Here is a 16,853-nt window from a genome sequence, read left to right as displayed (position 1 = left end):
TAAATCATATTTACAAGTATGTACTTTAATTAAACAATTTATATGTACTGTATATAATTATCTCTTTACTTCTACAGTAAAACATGCTTGAGATATGTGCTAAGAGTAACATTCTCAAATAACATAACAACAAACTACATGATTACTGGATTAAATTGAGTTATATTACCACTATTATTCAATACCAAGTAATTTTAGATAATTGGCACTAGAGATGATACCTAATGCCTACTTCTAGTGACATATTACTTGTATTTAATAATTAATAGTAGTGGTAATGTAGCCTGATTTAATCCAGTAATTTAATCCAGTTTGGCTTTAATATAATTATTGGGCTTTGTGTTGTTCATATGTATATAAGAACAAACATATTTGCTTCTTACTATTTCTTATAAAATCAATTAAATAAAGATAAATTTCACTTTTAATAATTAACAAGTATAGAAAGATTTGTTAATTTTTGCATTATCTAATTAATTTCAATATGAAGTATTTACAGTGAATAAAATTTAATTGATATATTTCATCATACAAAGTTTCCATTATGAAAATTTTAAAGATTTATATTTACTTTGTCAAAATTAGAAAGATCATCTATAAACTGCTGAGGATCTTGAAGAAGTGATCTACTAGCTTCCCAATATTCAAATAAGCTTTCACCAGATGGAACTTCTACTTTCTGTGGCTTAATTCCCAACATTACAGAAATTACTTCTATTATAATTATTATAATTTCTGGAGGTTTTGTCATAGCATATAACTGTGTAAATAAATTTAAAATTAAATTAATGCATTTCATATTTCAAGTATCAGTTATTTAAAATTGATAAAATTTAATTTACTAATAATACAATAAAAATAATCATTAGTTATGATTCAAATCGATTTAAATGTCAAAGTTGATACTAAAATTTATACTGTTGTTTTCAATTGTTATACAATATTTTATATAAAATTATATATAAAATGAAAACCTCAATTATATCATTTTTATCTATGGATTTTAAACTTGTAAAAGCTGCATCTGTTGATAAATGTGCCAAATCTAAATTCTTTTTAATTTCATCAGCCAATAGCTGAGTTTTCTCTTGTTCTTCTTTAGTTTCCTCATCATCTTTTTCAATTTTGAGTTTCATTTCTTCTACTATTTTCTACATTTAATGAAATAAACAGAATAAATAAATAGTTATATTTATCAATGTAATGTCAACATTCTCTTCTGCAAGGCCACACAAAAACTTATTGACAAAAAAATTGTAATTATTATTTTTCACATATTCCTTTTATTAATATTAACATTAACAATATATATAAATATATATCAGTAATGTAAAATTGAAAAGATAATAGAAAATTTAGTATATCTGAAATTTTTCATAAATTCAAACATTTGTTGTATTTAGTATTATTAGATCTAATCAGAAATCCACATTGAAATTAACAGTTTTAATTAATCATCATATTTCAGATAAACTGATTTTTATACCTGTTCTGAAATAATTTGTTCATTTAATCTTTCTAAATTTTTCTCAACTTCAATAAATTGTTGTTGCTTGAATTCTAATGCTTTTTCTGTTTCAGACAATTTTTTTTCTGATAATGATAACTATAAAAATGAAGTTAAAATGTTAATTACTATAACAATAATTAAAACAAAATAAAATTCAATAAAATAAAGCAGATAAACCTTAGCTAATCCTATTTTCATGTGATTGATTTCAAAATTTAATTCTTTTCTTTTGTCGTTCAAAAGATGAATAAATGTTTTTAAAAACATAATGTATTTATTTGGAGTAATATAAACAGTGTAAAGCATTTTTTGGAAATATTTATGAGAAAAATGAGTACATGTCTGATGTAAATCAGAACAAACTTCAATCTGCAAAAAAAATTAATAAATAATATAAAATTTTTTACAAATAAAACAAACAGTATCTTAAAAAGCTATTTTAATTTATTTTTAACATATATAATAATAAAATAATAATTTTTATAAATATTGAACATTTAAAATTAATAGATAAGCTGAATTTCTTTGTATATTCTTATTTCAATTTGAATTACATGTATAATTTGAAACAAATATATTCTCAGACATAGATGACCAAGAACAAAATACTTCAAAATATTCAAAAAATTAAAAATTTGACAATTTTAAACAAAATATTACACATTCATCCATACCAGGGATGGGAAACCTACTCAAACATACATGCTCAAATTAACACATCAGAAAAATCATCTAGCACATAACATATGCAATTTCAGTTTATCACCTGATCATCATTTTTCAATCAGCTTATTTACATTTATTCTAATTAAAACATATTTGTTTTATTGTTTTGAATATCATTATTCAGTCTAAAACTTCAGCATGCATAAATATTTTCAAAGATAAGTTAAACTTTAGCTATTATAAGTAAAACTTTACAAAANCAAAAAGGTTTCCATTCCTGTTTTATATATAATGAAGTTGAACAATATACCATGTACAGTACATAGACAAACAGATAAACTTTGTAATCTTTCAAAACAAAATGCCAACTATTACTAATAAAAGTTTAAATTTTAAACAAATTAAATAGAAAATTAAAATTTAATAAATTTATTATAGATGCAAAAATCATTTATTGTTTAAATTTTAATATATAAAGAACTAATTCTACTTTTTTAAAAATGTATTAAATATTTGAAAAAAGTCAAACCAAACTTTTGAAATATACAGTATTTCCAATGCAACCATAAAAAAAAATATCTTACTAGGCAAAAATAAAAAGTACAATATTTAGCATTAGAAAAGTTTTTTAATCAATTTATTATTATTTTTACTTCAACAGTATTATTCTTTGTAAAGTTGTTTTGATGAAAGGTGTTTTAAAAGTTCATAGCTATTGTAAAATGTGCATGCGGTGAGTATAATCCAACAAGAGGATAAGAATTTAACATGCAGCTATATTATTTCTTCATCCATATTTCTTTCCTTTACAGGATTCTTTTATAGATTCCAACACTCCTCGTTTTTGTTCTTTTACATAAAATTTCTGAAGATACTTGGACAGAATCATTGAGATAAATCTCGCAACAAAAATCAACCGAAGATATTCACCACAGTACAAAAAGGAACTATGGTTAAATACTTAAAACTACTTGTACAAAAAAAAGGAAAGGAAGAAAGGATAGACAATAGGGTAGATGGATATATAGTGATAGTAAAGAATGGGTACCCAAAGTTGTAAACGATCTTGGGGTGATGGTGGTGATTGCTGAATTATTAACTCTGAATTGTAGGGATTTATGATTGTAAAACTTTATCAGGTTCTATCAAACTTTATCAGCTTCTGAAGATCCTTATATCAAGATATTTTGGACTACTCTCAAATGCTAGCTTAGGCTTATCTTCTCCTTTGTTCTCCAGTCGATGCCAGAACTATCTGGAGGACCTCATGACACGTCCCAGCTCTCCAACATTCAAGCCAAAAAGTAAAGACTTGTCCTACACTTAGCCCTCAGGGCTACCCCTTTCTTTTGTCTTGTACTTAGGTCACTACTACCCAAACAGGGAAGGGTTAGGGAAGAAGTTTCTAAAGGTGATAGACAAAAGAACCAAGAACACAGTGGAAAAAAATGAAATAAATACTAAGAATAGTATGTACAGAAACAAATATCAAGCAATTTGCCATCATCAAATATTTCTTCAAAAAAGCTCCGACTCTAATCAAATTTACCAATATGAATAATATTTTGAATAAATCTGCTCCACATTTTCAATGAAGAAAAGATCTATATTAAAAATGAGTGAAATTTCCAAAGAAACATACCAAATTTGGAATTAAATTTTTATTCTCGATTATGTCAGGATTATCATATATTATAGAAGATGCAATTTCTTTCAGTGCTTCTGGTGGCCACTCGAGAAACCAATCTATAGCACAACACTTAATTAAAGCTGGAAACTGTCTTAATCTATTTTGAAATTTTTCTTCATATCTATAAAATAAATAAATTTACTTTTACAAATACAGGAAATTTAAAAAAATTATTGTGAAATATGAAGTACGGGAAGTGGATAACAGTAAGACATACTATAAAACCACATATATATATATATAGACCATGGCATTCTTTATGCAGAAACACAGTGACCAAACAGAGGCAGCATAACAGAGATCTAGTTCATAAACCACTACCATTAAATAAACATCATTTTATCATGATGCAGCATATTTTCGACAAATTTTTTTGATTCAATAATTTCATATTCTCTTCTTATTTTATGTAAACATGTATCATAGAAAAGTTTTGGTAGGTTTCTTGCTGGTTTAACAAGGTTTCTATTGGTGTGCATACATTTCATGCACACTATATTAAGCATAATGGAAAAAATATTATTATTGCTGCAGGTAGCAGTTAATAGTGAAAGAGTTTGTCTCACTGTTACTCCCACATTTCCATAATATTGAATTCAGATTTTGCACTGAAAACACTTTTGTTAGTGGAGTAAAATAAAGTACAAGTAAACTAAATTAAAGTTTAATAATATAAAAGTAAATAGAAATAAACCAAAGTATAAAAAAACTAAAAGTAAAAATTAGTAGCAGGAAAAAATAACTAATTATAATCACTTTTGCTTTAAAATAAAGCAAAAGTGTAATAAAAATTATTTTGTTTTATTATATTGAGTTCAATGTCTCTTCTGAGAAGTTTTTAAGTCTGTCTCACTGTATCTCATAAATGGGAATAGTGAAAGAACTTTTGAGTACATAGACCTTAAATTTTGTAGAACAGCAAACATACAAGATGCCAATGTAATACATATTATGCTGTATAAGTATGTTAAATTTCATTTTAAGCAACTAAGCAGACTTTAATATAGTAGTGAAATAAAATGAAATAAAAAGAAAAGTGTTTCACTATTACCAACTTTTCCTGTCATGTTAATATTATGTTTAATTTAACATCTTAAAATATCTTATTACCAGATTTTAATAATCAGATTTTGCTACTGATAGTAATAGGAAAGAAATTATATTTTGTATACAACTAAATTTAAAAAATTGCCTGTTATTTTTAAAAATCATTATTCATACATAACCTTTGAAAATGTTTTATGTAGTTTACACATTTATAGATAGATTTTGTATGTTTACAAAAATAAATTTATTGTATTATCATGCTTTCCAATAAATACCTCACTAAATTTATAAATGAATATCCATTTATAAATTTAGTGTATTTGGATGATTTGGATTTAGTGTATTTTAGTGTAAATTTAGATATTAAATTATTTATTTGGATATCCATTTATAAATTTATTGATGGCTATCCAAATAAATAATCCTATTGTGGCGATACGCCATGCCTATGTACAGTACATAGGGGTTAGATATAAGTTTTATTTTTTTATCTAAATCTTTTCTCTTTCACGCCTGTTTCTAGAACTTTCTAACTTATTCTTTCTATACGTGTGCGGGATAACCTTTGTCCAAGGACGAAGGGAGAAAACAAAGGAATACTAAGAAGCCCTGAGGAAAAGAAGAAAAAGTCAGGAAAAGAAAAAGACACATTTGCTGGTCAGCGTCCGAGGACAGCAGACGAAGAAAGAACAAGTTGAAGTTTGTCGCCGAGTGGGACAAAGGAGAGGCTTGAAGTCATCTGAGAATGGACAAATTAGATGGACACCAAGATTGAGGGCTCCGAGAACACCTTGAATTCTCAAGAGCAGGTACAGAAAGGAACCAAGAGGAAGGCTAATTAAGCACAAGTTCCAACATAGAGAAGATCGGAGACTGTCAAAATACCCGGGTACCCCACCAATCTTTCCTTTATACTTTTCTTATCCCTTCGTATATTTTATTTTCCACTCTTCTTCTTTAGTATGTAAGTTAGGTTAAGGTTGTTTAAGTTAGTCATAATATTGTGGAGATATCTCTCAAAGTAAAGCTTTGTTGTCGCGAACATGTGTCTCCCGCCTTTGTAAATATAAAGAGTATATTGGGCTGTGTCGAAATTATAGAGTTAGTTTGGGATCCAAAAGAACTGGGTGTAAGAAGGACCACGTGAAAAAACAAAATAAAACCCTGTTTTGTTTATTGTTACAACTTTGTAATCCATTGTTTGTCCTCTACACCACCACACTATATCTACTATGCAAATCATTCAATTTCAAAAGATAACTGAAAAATTATGTAATGCCAGAAGTTGCAAAGTAATTTTTTAAAATCATTTTTTAACTAATTAGCAAAATTGTATTTTGATAATTAATAATAAATAATTTGCATATTTAATAACAATATAGATTTTTATGTATATTAAACATTAATGATAATTATAAGTAATTTCACTATTTTAAATATCATATTAGTTTTCATGTACTAAAATCTTTATTAATTAATACAAACTTCAAGCTACAATACATCCTTAATTTAATTGAAAAAATATTTATCTTAAATTTAGAACCTTTTTTTTTATTTATGATTATTGCAAGCTAAAAGATTGGGCCAATGAGTCAGCATTAGTGGTTGAAACACTCCATTAATTACATTGTATAGTTTTTTGATATGTTTAATTAAAAAAGTTAAGTATCTGTCATAAATTTATTTGTATATTTTTAACAAACATTTTAATAGAATGTATAAATTACTCAATTTTGAACTATTAAATAACAAATGAACATTTTATACTAGTTGATGTTTAAATGAAAAAATTGTTAAAATGAAATGAATTGATATGAAATGTTCATTCCATAAATTTAAATATTTATTTGAAATAATTCATATTAAATGATATCAGATGGCAATATTTCAGAAAATATTTATCAATATTTATGAAATGATATCAATCATTACTACTTGAAATATTATCGTTTGATATCATTTATTATGAATCATTTTAAATGAATATTTTGGAATACAAAATTATCAGTGGCGTGCCATCATTAGAAGCGTTGGAAGTGCCACTTCCCTTGTATTCTCTAATAAATAAATAAATATTAATTTTAATTATATGAAAATAATCGCACAATAACAAATCATGGGAGATTTTATTCATACCTTTCAAGATTCAAGGGCACATCAAACTCAAGATGTCTTATATGTGATTGCAACGACAGCAGCGATCATTATATTTATACATGCCCTATGCTAGAAAATGAAAGATTGATTTTAAAACTGTTACTTGAGTCTCATGATCTCCATTGGCCACCTCCCACCTTAGAACGTCTCTTTGATCACAAAGATACCTTCGATGCCTTTGTACAACTCGTTAACATGTATTTTGTAAGGACCAGTGTACCAGCTTATTCTGGCCATTAATGGCCAACTGTTGGTTAGTGAAAATATAAATTACCCTAATATAATTATTTCGTGATTGTACTTGTAGTCTGCATTTTCTTTTGGAAGGTTTAGCATTGATACCATGGGTTCTCTATCGGCGTTTTGTCTATTTTATTTCTTTTATTATTATATATTTTACATGTTTTGTTGTATTCTCGTTAACACACTTACCCTCGTTATACTTATGTGCCCTACTCTTTTTATAATACTTGATTGGCCGTACTTGTGAAATATTTGCTTAAGGAATCTGGTTTTGACTTTGTATTACTATGCCCAAAAATATGTCACATCATTGACGAAAGACTTCAATAAACAACCAACGTATGTGATCATAGGACATCATAGATGCTGTACAACTGTGTTGAAACTCTATACAGTGTCCTTCATCGATAGGTCTAATGCACTGGTTCTTCCCTAAATAATATATGATGTTATGTATTTGTGCTCAGAAATGTGTCTCATCAATGATAAGAGACTTCAATAAATAATCAAAGTATCCATACATTGAACGTCATAGATGATGTACAACTGTGTTGAAACCTTATTTAGCGTCTTCCTTCGGCTGGTCTACTGTTCTGGCTGGACTACTACTCTGGTATAATTCCACAAACGTTGTGCAACAGTGATATTCGAGAAGAATTTGTCTGCTACATATGTGAATTAAGTGCATCTACTGGCATTGTGATTCTGTATCGGCGTTTGCTTCTCATGCATACATAAGAGGCAAATTTTGTGGATAACAGTGGTGTGCCTGGAGCTGTACCATGGCAATAAGAATCACACAAGATATACCTGGAGCTATGCTAGCAGCAAGATTTATAAGGAAGAGCAAAGGCGTTGGACAACTAATTCTGGAAAATCGTTGACAGAGGACTATATTCTAATAAGATCTGTATAAGTCTCCTGGTCTGGATTGTGCAGGAGTTTCACTTCAGCAGAAAAAAAAAAAAACTTTTATCTAGTCTGATTCGAAAACCTCTGCTGAAACAGAATTGCCGCGTAAGATAACAAAACATATGTTCCTCGTGTAACTATATAATGTTATGACTCTGTCACATTTCCAGCAACTTTTATGTTTTAAATTTATTTTTATCTATTTATACTTATTAATGTTTTGCACGCGTGTATAACCTCATATATATAATTGTACACGCGTTAATTAATTTTATTTACGTTAATAATTAGTTATCGAAATCTTCAGTGTAAACTATGTAATTTCCTGTATACACCCGGTAATACTTAGTGGCACCGGGATATGCCATATGGCATATTGATCAATAAATATCTGTATCTGTATCTTTATCTGTAATCGCACAATATTTTATTATAACCGCATTATGTAAATTATTACAAATTTCTATACTACACGTGGAAAAAAAAATTGCTATTGTATATTAGAATATTAGTGGCAGAGTGGAATCTCCTGTATTTTCAGATTACGAAAAGCCAGATTTGCGCATGTGCTTTACAGAGCACCAACCTCACCCGGTTTAGCCGGTGGAAGCCTACGACCTTGGGTGAAAGCTGCACACATATAAAGATTCCAATTCTATCAAGGACTGGTTCTGGGCTGTTAGCTGCCTGCCCACTAGATATTTCGATTACGTGAATAACGAGTACATTTATAACTTAACCCAACCGATAAGAATTTACTATGTTTTTACGATAGTTCTGTATAGTTGACGGAGTTAAAAAAATCCATTAAAATATTTGATATATTTATTCCGCTTTCCGATTTTATATTACGGATTTCGATGTTAAACTGGTGATATTACGATTTCGTACATCCCATCTTTAAGGGGATGTAGAAAAAAACGTGTACAATTCTTGTATTGATATAATGTTAAAAAATTAACTGTTACTTTGGTAGCATCATTTACAACTAAATTTAATGAATGAGAGAGATGCACGAGGTACAGAAAAGGCTCTAAAGTTTATTTTCCTTAAATTTACCATTTACGTATCCGTTTGTCATAAAAATTTGTCTTTCCACTTTTTCCCGAGACTACAAATATTCAAGTACAAAGTAACTGGTTTTGACTTATTTCTACTTAAGAAGTAGTTAAATAATTAAGCGATTAGGGAATTGGGGACATAAACAAAACCCTGACGAAAGAGCCGGAATATTACTTAAACAAAAGCTTAACTGATCCAATCTATAGCCAAGTACAGTGGGGACTGATTTCTTCGAAATACTGTATTAGATGTAATAAAGACAGAAGTTTTTTCGGTTCGATGAGAGTGACCGAAAAGTTGTAAATTTTGGAAATTTCCGTGGACAACACCTGGTCCTAAAACGAATTAGAAAACAAAAGACAGACAATCTATTAAGTTTAACATTTAGACTTTTACAGCTATGGTGAGAAACGTTTAAAATTTACAAGAACCCTGTCGAGTCTTTTGAGGTATATTAGTGATGCGACAAAAGAAGTATTTGACATTGCCAAATCCCGAGGGTATCGGCACCCTCGGGATTTGGCAGCCTGCGTGCATGTACAGTACACACCGCACACCTAGCAGGACCGTCTCCGATTCCACTCGTAGGGAGCTATTTGACTAAGTGGTTAAGATTTAAAGAGTAAAGAATATTTTATGTTATTTTCATGTACGTTTCATTACAAAGTTATATTTAATTATAATTTTCTTTAAAAGTATATTCATACAATTGAAGAATGTTTTGTACCAGGTATGTATATCCACCACACATTTTATTTCACCAAGTAAGTTTTTATAATTTTATTTTTAATTTTAGCCCTTATATCGTGGCTAGCGATTCGGAATGTAATTGCGATATTGAAAATTTATTTTAAAAAAGTTTTGGCTCGAGATCATATAATGAAAAAGAAAACATTATTAAAAGAGAACGGCCAATGCCTAAGTTAAATATAAACGCTTCAATAAAAAAATTTGTTCGATATTTTCACGATAAAATGGCTCTGTAAATGCATAAAAATGCATTTACAGAGTGAAATTAGTGTGTGGAATAAGAATGGCTTTGACAATTTAGCTGGCAAAAGACACGAAAAATCGTCGATTCTTTCGTATTTGAAGCAATTTGGAAATCGAAGCGGAATAGAATTTAACATTAGTAAATAATATAAAATAAATATTGAAAATTGTAACGAGATAATTATGGGTAATAGATATATTATATCTAAATAAATAGATGTTATATGTTTTTATCAAAGCAAGAATTGGCATTTAGAGGGCATATGGAATATATTGGATCTAATAACAGAGGTAATTATAATGAACTTGTTTATTAAGTACGTCGGATAAATAATCTATTAAAAATACATTTAAAGAAAGAATTAACTGATTGCCCCTGGATGTCGGCTTCTTATTGAAACACAGCTTCCCTATCATCAAATGTCACGGCACGCCCCTGAAAATTATATGTGAATGGAAAAAAAATCTTCCTTAGTGCAGTTTTAAATGCATTCTTTCACCTGCACTAAACAAGGAATATACTTAATAAAAAAAGTTTTTCACTTTTAAAAATAATTAAAATTGACCTAATGAAGTAAGTAAATGAAATGTAAAGATATTATTAAACCTGAATTTTTATTTATTTATTTTGAACTAAATTTTTAAATGATTTTGTTAAAAGAGAAAAAAATTGTCCAATAATGTTTGAATTACCTCCTATTCTTTTTTGTATGAAGCATTTGGTAGCAATAAATTTCTGTTTGAAATGCTCTTCATGCATTAATTTTGCATTCTTTGTTTAGATCAAGGGTGCCAAACCTGTGGCACATATGCTCAAAGTGGTAAGTCAGAAGAAATCAACAGACATTTAACATATGGTTTTGGATTATCACCTGATCATCCTTTTTTTCAATCAGCTTTTTAAAATTTATTCTAATTAAAGCATTTTGTTTCCTTTCTTTAAATATCATTATTTGAAATCTAAAACTTCAGCAGGCATAAACATTTTTAAAGATAATTGTGGAGGTGCCACACAAAAGCAAACAAATCCACAAAAAATCAAAGTTGCGTTTATAATTGACTTTTTTCTTCAGCCTCATTCCTATCTACCATTATAGTCAGTTTCATTCAAAAAAATATTTATCCAACACTTTTTGAGCTTTGAAAATTGACGTTCTGTGCAAAAAAAAACATCTCTCTACATGTGTTCCAAGCAGAACAAAACATATCCATTGCAGTCTGCCTCAGCCAATGAAGAGCTATGTCTTCCAGAATGCAACAGGTAGTTTTGTTTTTGTTGTGTCATTTTGTTGTTCTGTTGGAACAGAGAGATTTTGATGTTAAAATGTTATTTATTAGTACACATTTTATTATACAGTGTATTTCAGTGTTATAATTGAGTGAAAATGGATGAAGATAGTTTGATAAGTGTAGATGAAGGCAATGTCGGATCTAGAAAGAAATCTAAAACTGTTGGAGTACAGGCAAAGAAGAAAATACAAAAATACAGTGCTCCTTTGGGATGAGATTTGAGGAGCCAGTCAAGCAACTACCTGTAGGGCACCCTCTGTCAGCTGCCAAGAAAAAAGACATTGAATCACTTTTAAAGACTTTGTATGGCAAGTAATGAAAAAATGATGAGATTTTCATGGTATAAACAAGTGTTATGAAACAGAACCAAGCTTGAAGCAGATAACCTGGAAAAAAAAGAAAATAATGGGAACCTGTGTGATTGCTTGGGAGAAGATATTTATTGTTCATCCCTATTTTGTAAAATGCCATGTTTTTTTGATAAGTCAAAGTAGTAGCCAGTATAACAAAGTGAAAAAAGAATATAATGGCCAGGCAAAAGAAAACAAATCCTAACATAGTTCATGCAAAAAAAAAAAAAAACATAACCACCCTGTGCAAGCAAAACGAAACATGTCCATATTTTAATGTCATATAATTAAATACTAACTGTATTCCTATCAAAAACTGCCTTCAAATATTGACGTTAGATACAAAATGAAAAAAAATAATAAATTTTTACAAGTGTGAGGTGTAAAATAAATTCAATAACAGTTTTTTGCATTTTTCCAACAATTGTTTAGAGTGAACTTGTTTGCTTTTGCATGGCACCTCCACAATTATGCTTACTATATGGCACACAAACTTGAAAAGGTTTAGATTCAAAATTAAATCAGAACCAGTGTCAAATATCTTAATTAAACATTTTTTGAGTAACCAAAAACTTGATAAAAATGTTTAGGCTACAACTGTCATCAACAATTTTGCTAATGAAACTAAATTGCTACCTGCCAACCAGCATTGTTTAGTATAGTGTAATTTCTTTTGCTTTAAAATTTTTCAGAAATCAGTAAGTAGATATTGTGTGCAAATATGAATTTCTTTGCATTGTAGTGAATCATTCTATATTAACTAAATCCTCTTGTGCATATTATAAAGAAAACTATAATGAAGCCCATAATATATAAAGTTACATTAAACAAGGTATTCTGGTATTTTATATCAATTACTAGAAAAATATTCAAATGTCAATTTGTATGGAAATAAAATAAAATTTTCTAATTCAAACTCTAACCTCTTTTTTCTTTAGGATATCATAAAAAATATAAAGTTATTTTTAAAATTAAAGTTATTTTATATGTGCTATTAATTGCTTCTAACTAATTGTAAATATTTTAAATTAATTACAAATTATTCAGTTGATTCTAATTGCAATATCTACAGATATCAAATGATGTAAAGTCAAGTCATTTGAAATATTACTAAAAACCTATAACATGTAAAATTAAAGGATTCCAATGTAACTATAAGTTAACTGATTTCAAATGCTCTCCTGACAAATCCAATTTATATCATCTAATATTCATTTAAATCTTTTTTAATTATATGAAATATTAAATAATAATACCAATTAATATTTCTGTAGGAAAATATATAAGATACAGTGAATACTTAATAAAATAAATAGAAGTAATAAATGAAATTTTAGAAATTATGCTATATCATGATTTAATTGATAAATAAAATAAACTTAATTTTACCTCAAGGTTATTATAGTATGAAGACAATTACTGATACGTGATATAAAAGAAGAATAAAAATTAGACTTTGAAAATGGTATTTTATTTTCCATTAAAACTGGCCTTAATGAAAAGCAAATTTCATTTAGATCTTTTTCTTCCATTAGATTCAATATATTATTAGAACTAAGTAAATTACATATAATATCCATAAATTCTTCAGAAACAACCTGTAATGAGTTTAAACATTTATTATTATTTTTTTAATTTAGTGGTATAATAGAGTATATTTAGAAATTTAACATACCTCATCATCACTAAAATAAAACACGATATTTTTATGTTTAATTCCAGCATTTAAAATTATACTTTTCACTTCTTCTTTCCATTCAGTTTGATTTGAGAATACAAAATGAAAAAAATCAAAACCAGTTCTATATACATAAATAAAAATTAATATTTAATACAAAAATATTTTGCACAGAAATAAACAAATAAATATATATAAGATTATATTAAATCTAATAAACTAACATGTAAGTAGCCAGTCGACTTAAACTTTGTCGTCCAGAACAGTTTATTCCCATAAGCAAACAGTTTCCTTGTGGCTGAGAAAGAATTCTACAGATACGACATAAATGATTAAGAGCATTTTCATGTAAAATCAATTCTAAAATTGTTGATGTAGATGTCTGGTTATATTCCTCCACATAGCTACTAATAACATCCTTTAACTAGAAAAATTAATTATACATTATAAAATAATTATTTATAAATTATAAAATTATTATTACAGTAAAATTTACCTTTTTTCTGTCTTTAATCTCTTCATATATTTTTACTTCATCTGCTGTATTCATAAAATTTCCAAATAATATAGGTTTGTCAAATGTGAAATTAGAAAAATTTTCAAAGAACTCTGTTTGTAATATTTTTAATGCTATATTTTCAAATTGATGACAATCTTCAAAATTATTTAATCTATCTAGAAAAACACGGTAACATTCATGGATCCAGAGACGCAAAACTGATGTGATATCCTATTATAATCAAATTTTTATATGAGATTCTTATCAAAGAATATAAAACAGTTTGGTTTATTTAAAGTTTCACATATTCTTAAATATAAATGAAATTTTTTTTCCAGTTATACTGAATTTGAAATTAAAATAAATGTTTCTGTACAATATAAACTGTTAATAGAAATGTTTCATATTATCAAGTAGGACTTAATCAAATACACAGTTATTTTATTTAAATGTATAAATTCAGAATAAAATACTTTATCTAAATATATAAAATTACTTGTCCTGACTGACTGAGTGATTGATTCATCATTGCCCAAAGCAAACCACTGAACCTAAAGAGGTGAAATTTGGTACACAGTTAGGGTACATCATGAAAACGCACACTAAAAAGGGATTTTTCAAAATTCCTCCATGGGGAAGAGGGAGAGCATTAAGGCTTAACCTGAAGAATGGCTTCTACTGTACTATTTTAGATGCAATTTTCTGTTTTCAACTACATTTAGTCTTCATTGAGTACTTAGGTGTATTAAATTGATAACATTTCAGACATTGTTATAAATATTTTTATATATTTTGATTTTTTAACCAAATGTTCAAACCATTTTAAATTTGAATTTGTTATTGCACATTGGTTCAATTACAGAATGATTGTAAACGTTCCAGAAAATTGATCAAATTGAAAACAGTTTATTTGACTCTCAGCAATTCTCATTATTCTCAGCAGTACGTGTTATATAACAATTACTATGGTTTTTGAAATACTGAATATAAATGGGGTTTGCTTGAAAAATCTGTGCGGGCAAAGTTGCAAGTAACAGCTAGTTAGTTTTATATGCAAAATACTGAATTTAATTTAAATCCCAAGTATATTAACGAAAATGTTTATAAATTACTGTAAACATATTCTATTGTAAGTTTATTAATGATTAAAAACTAATGTTTTATGTTCTAAATTTAGACATAAAATTTCTTTTTCTTCTGTAAAGATTTTCTCAATCAAAAGTATAAAATTAATGCTATAAAAGAAATATTTAAAAGTTAAACAAAAATAAAAAGTTATTTAAATAGAGGAATATCTAAAAATGATATTCCACGAGCTAACTGATTTATAAACTAGCATTAAAATGTGAAATTTTTATTTTGAACATGGCATATCTAAAATTAATTATAATTATATTTTACAATTGTATTCAGTCATGCAGCTAGGAATAAATCATTGGGGGACTAGAAGGGCAAACTGAAAAAACTGTGACTGATATATTTCTTTTCTTTCGTTCTTTTTTTTCCTGCCAGCACTAGATCTATTAGCAACAGTTTAAGTATAAAAATAAGTAACAATACCCTAAGTTTACATGATGAAAGTGAAAGAATATATTATACAAGTATAATATACTTGTATAATATAGCATATAGACACTACTAAGCCAAAAAGAATTAGTCAAATCATAACCCTTCATAGCTACAGGTATAAAATATAATGAGAGTAAATATAAAAGTGATAAATATGTGTTCCTTCTATTTTATAAGTTTTAAGAATTAAACAAAGTTAATAAAATTAAATAAGAGTTCATCAAATCTGCTTCTTTTGACTAAAAATATAAGAGAAATTAATACTGATAAATATTAATTTCTCTTATTTACAGTACATAAATATACATAAATATAATAGAAAAAAATTTTTAAAAAAGTACCAGAGTTACTGATTAAAAGAAAAGCACAATTGTTGATATAATTTATTATACAGTTTTAAATTCTTAAAAATCTATTATGCTAAGTTGTAACATACTGAATAGTTTTTTTATTGTTTAAAGCACACTACATTTATGTAAATATTCTGTTTGTTTTTATTTCATGAATTTTTCTGATACATATGTAATAGATAAAATATATTTAAAAAACAACATCTAATTATATAATATACTATGCATGTACTGTACTGTACATACTATTGTGAAGGTCCGAAACCCTTTTTCTGTTTTAGATCAGTACAAATCTAGGAATTTTCCTAGTAAAAGAGAAAAGGGGGACTTCTACGGTCAATGACCGAGACGCTCTCCTCAAACAAGAAAAAAACGGAGAATGTTAAAATATCAATAAGAGAAATCATCTCTATTTGTTTAACAGTTATTCTATAGACGTTAGTATCAACAAGAGGGGAATAAGAGATATTTCTTATCACCTCTTGGTTGCACGTAAAACGTGGTTACAGCAATAAATCGCCTTGTTCATAGTCAAACTCGACGTTTGATATAAACAATAACTAAATAGTTGACCAGGTTAAAGAAATTATTGTCAAATGATTGTTAATTTATGGATGAGAGCCATCAAACCTATAGGAATTTATATCATAAAATCATATCATTTTGACACCAATAACAATAAATTAGACAAACTTCGCTGAGTCATTTGTCCGAACTAGTTAGATCCAAATATCAACACACTAGCAGGTGTGCGGATAAATCATGAATAACGTCATAGTTCTCACCCCCTCGAAATCAGTATAAAGAGGGCTCCCGGCCAGTATCGGGGTGGCCTCC

General features: G+C 27.6%; 1 protein-coding gene across 1 annotated transcript in view; it reads right to left on the bottom strand.

Moving 5' to 3' along the window:
- Nucleotides 1-16,853, bottom strand: part of LOC111625371 (dynein heavy chain 1, axonemal-like) — a 144,007-nt gene that overhangs the window by 41,838 nt on the left and 85,316 nt on the right. Inside the window, exons 36-44 of the mRNA XM_023368508.1 lie at nt 14,095-14,328; nt 13,823-14,022; nt 13,596-13,722; nt 13,310-13,518; nt 3,819-3,987; nt 1,688-1,879; nt 1,487-1,606; nt 975-1,151; nt 572-760 (exon numbers count right to left, since the gene is read on the bottom strand). Of these exons, the coding sequence (XP_023224276.1) occupies nt 572-760; nt 975-1,151; nt 1,487-1,606; nt 1,688-1,879; nt 3,819-3,987; nt 13,310-13,518; nt 13,596-13,722; nt 13,823-14,022; nt 14,095-14,328 (1,617 nt within the window). The remainder of the gene's footprint in view (nt 1-571; nt 761-974; nt 1,152-1,486; nt 1,607-1,687; nt 1,880-3,818; nt 3,988-13,309; nt 13,519-13,595; nt 13,723-13,822; nt 14,023-14,094; nt 14,329-16,853) is intronic.

This window comes from Centruroides sculpturatus, unplaced genomic scaffold (genome assembly GCF_000671375.1).
Source record: "Centruroides sculpturatus isolate CEXI.00-Female unplaced genomic scaffold, Cexi_2.0 scaffold247, whole genome shotgun sequence".
Taxonomy (NCBI): domain Eukaryota; kingdom Metazoa; phylum Arthropoda; class Arachnida; order Scorpiones; family Buthidae; genus Centruroides; species Centruroides sculpturatus.
Note: the sequence above shows the minus strand (reverse complement) of the source record. Positions and strands in the feature narration are given on the sequence as shown.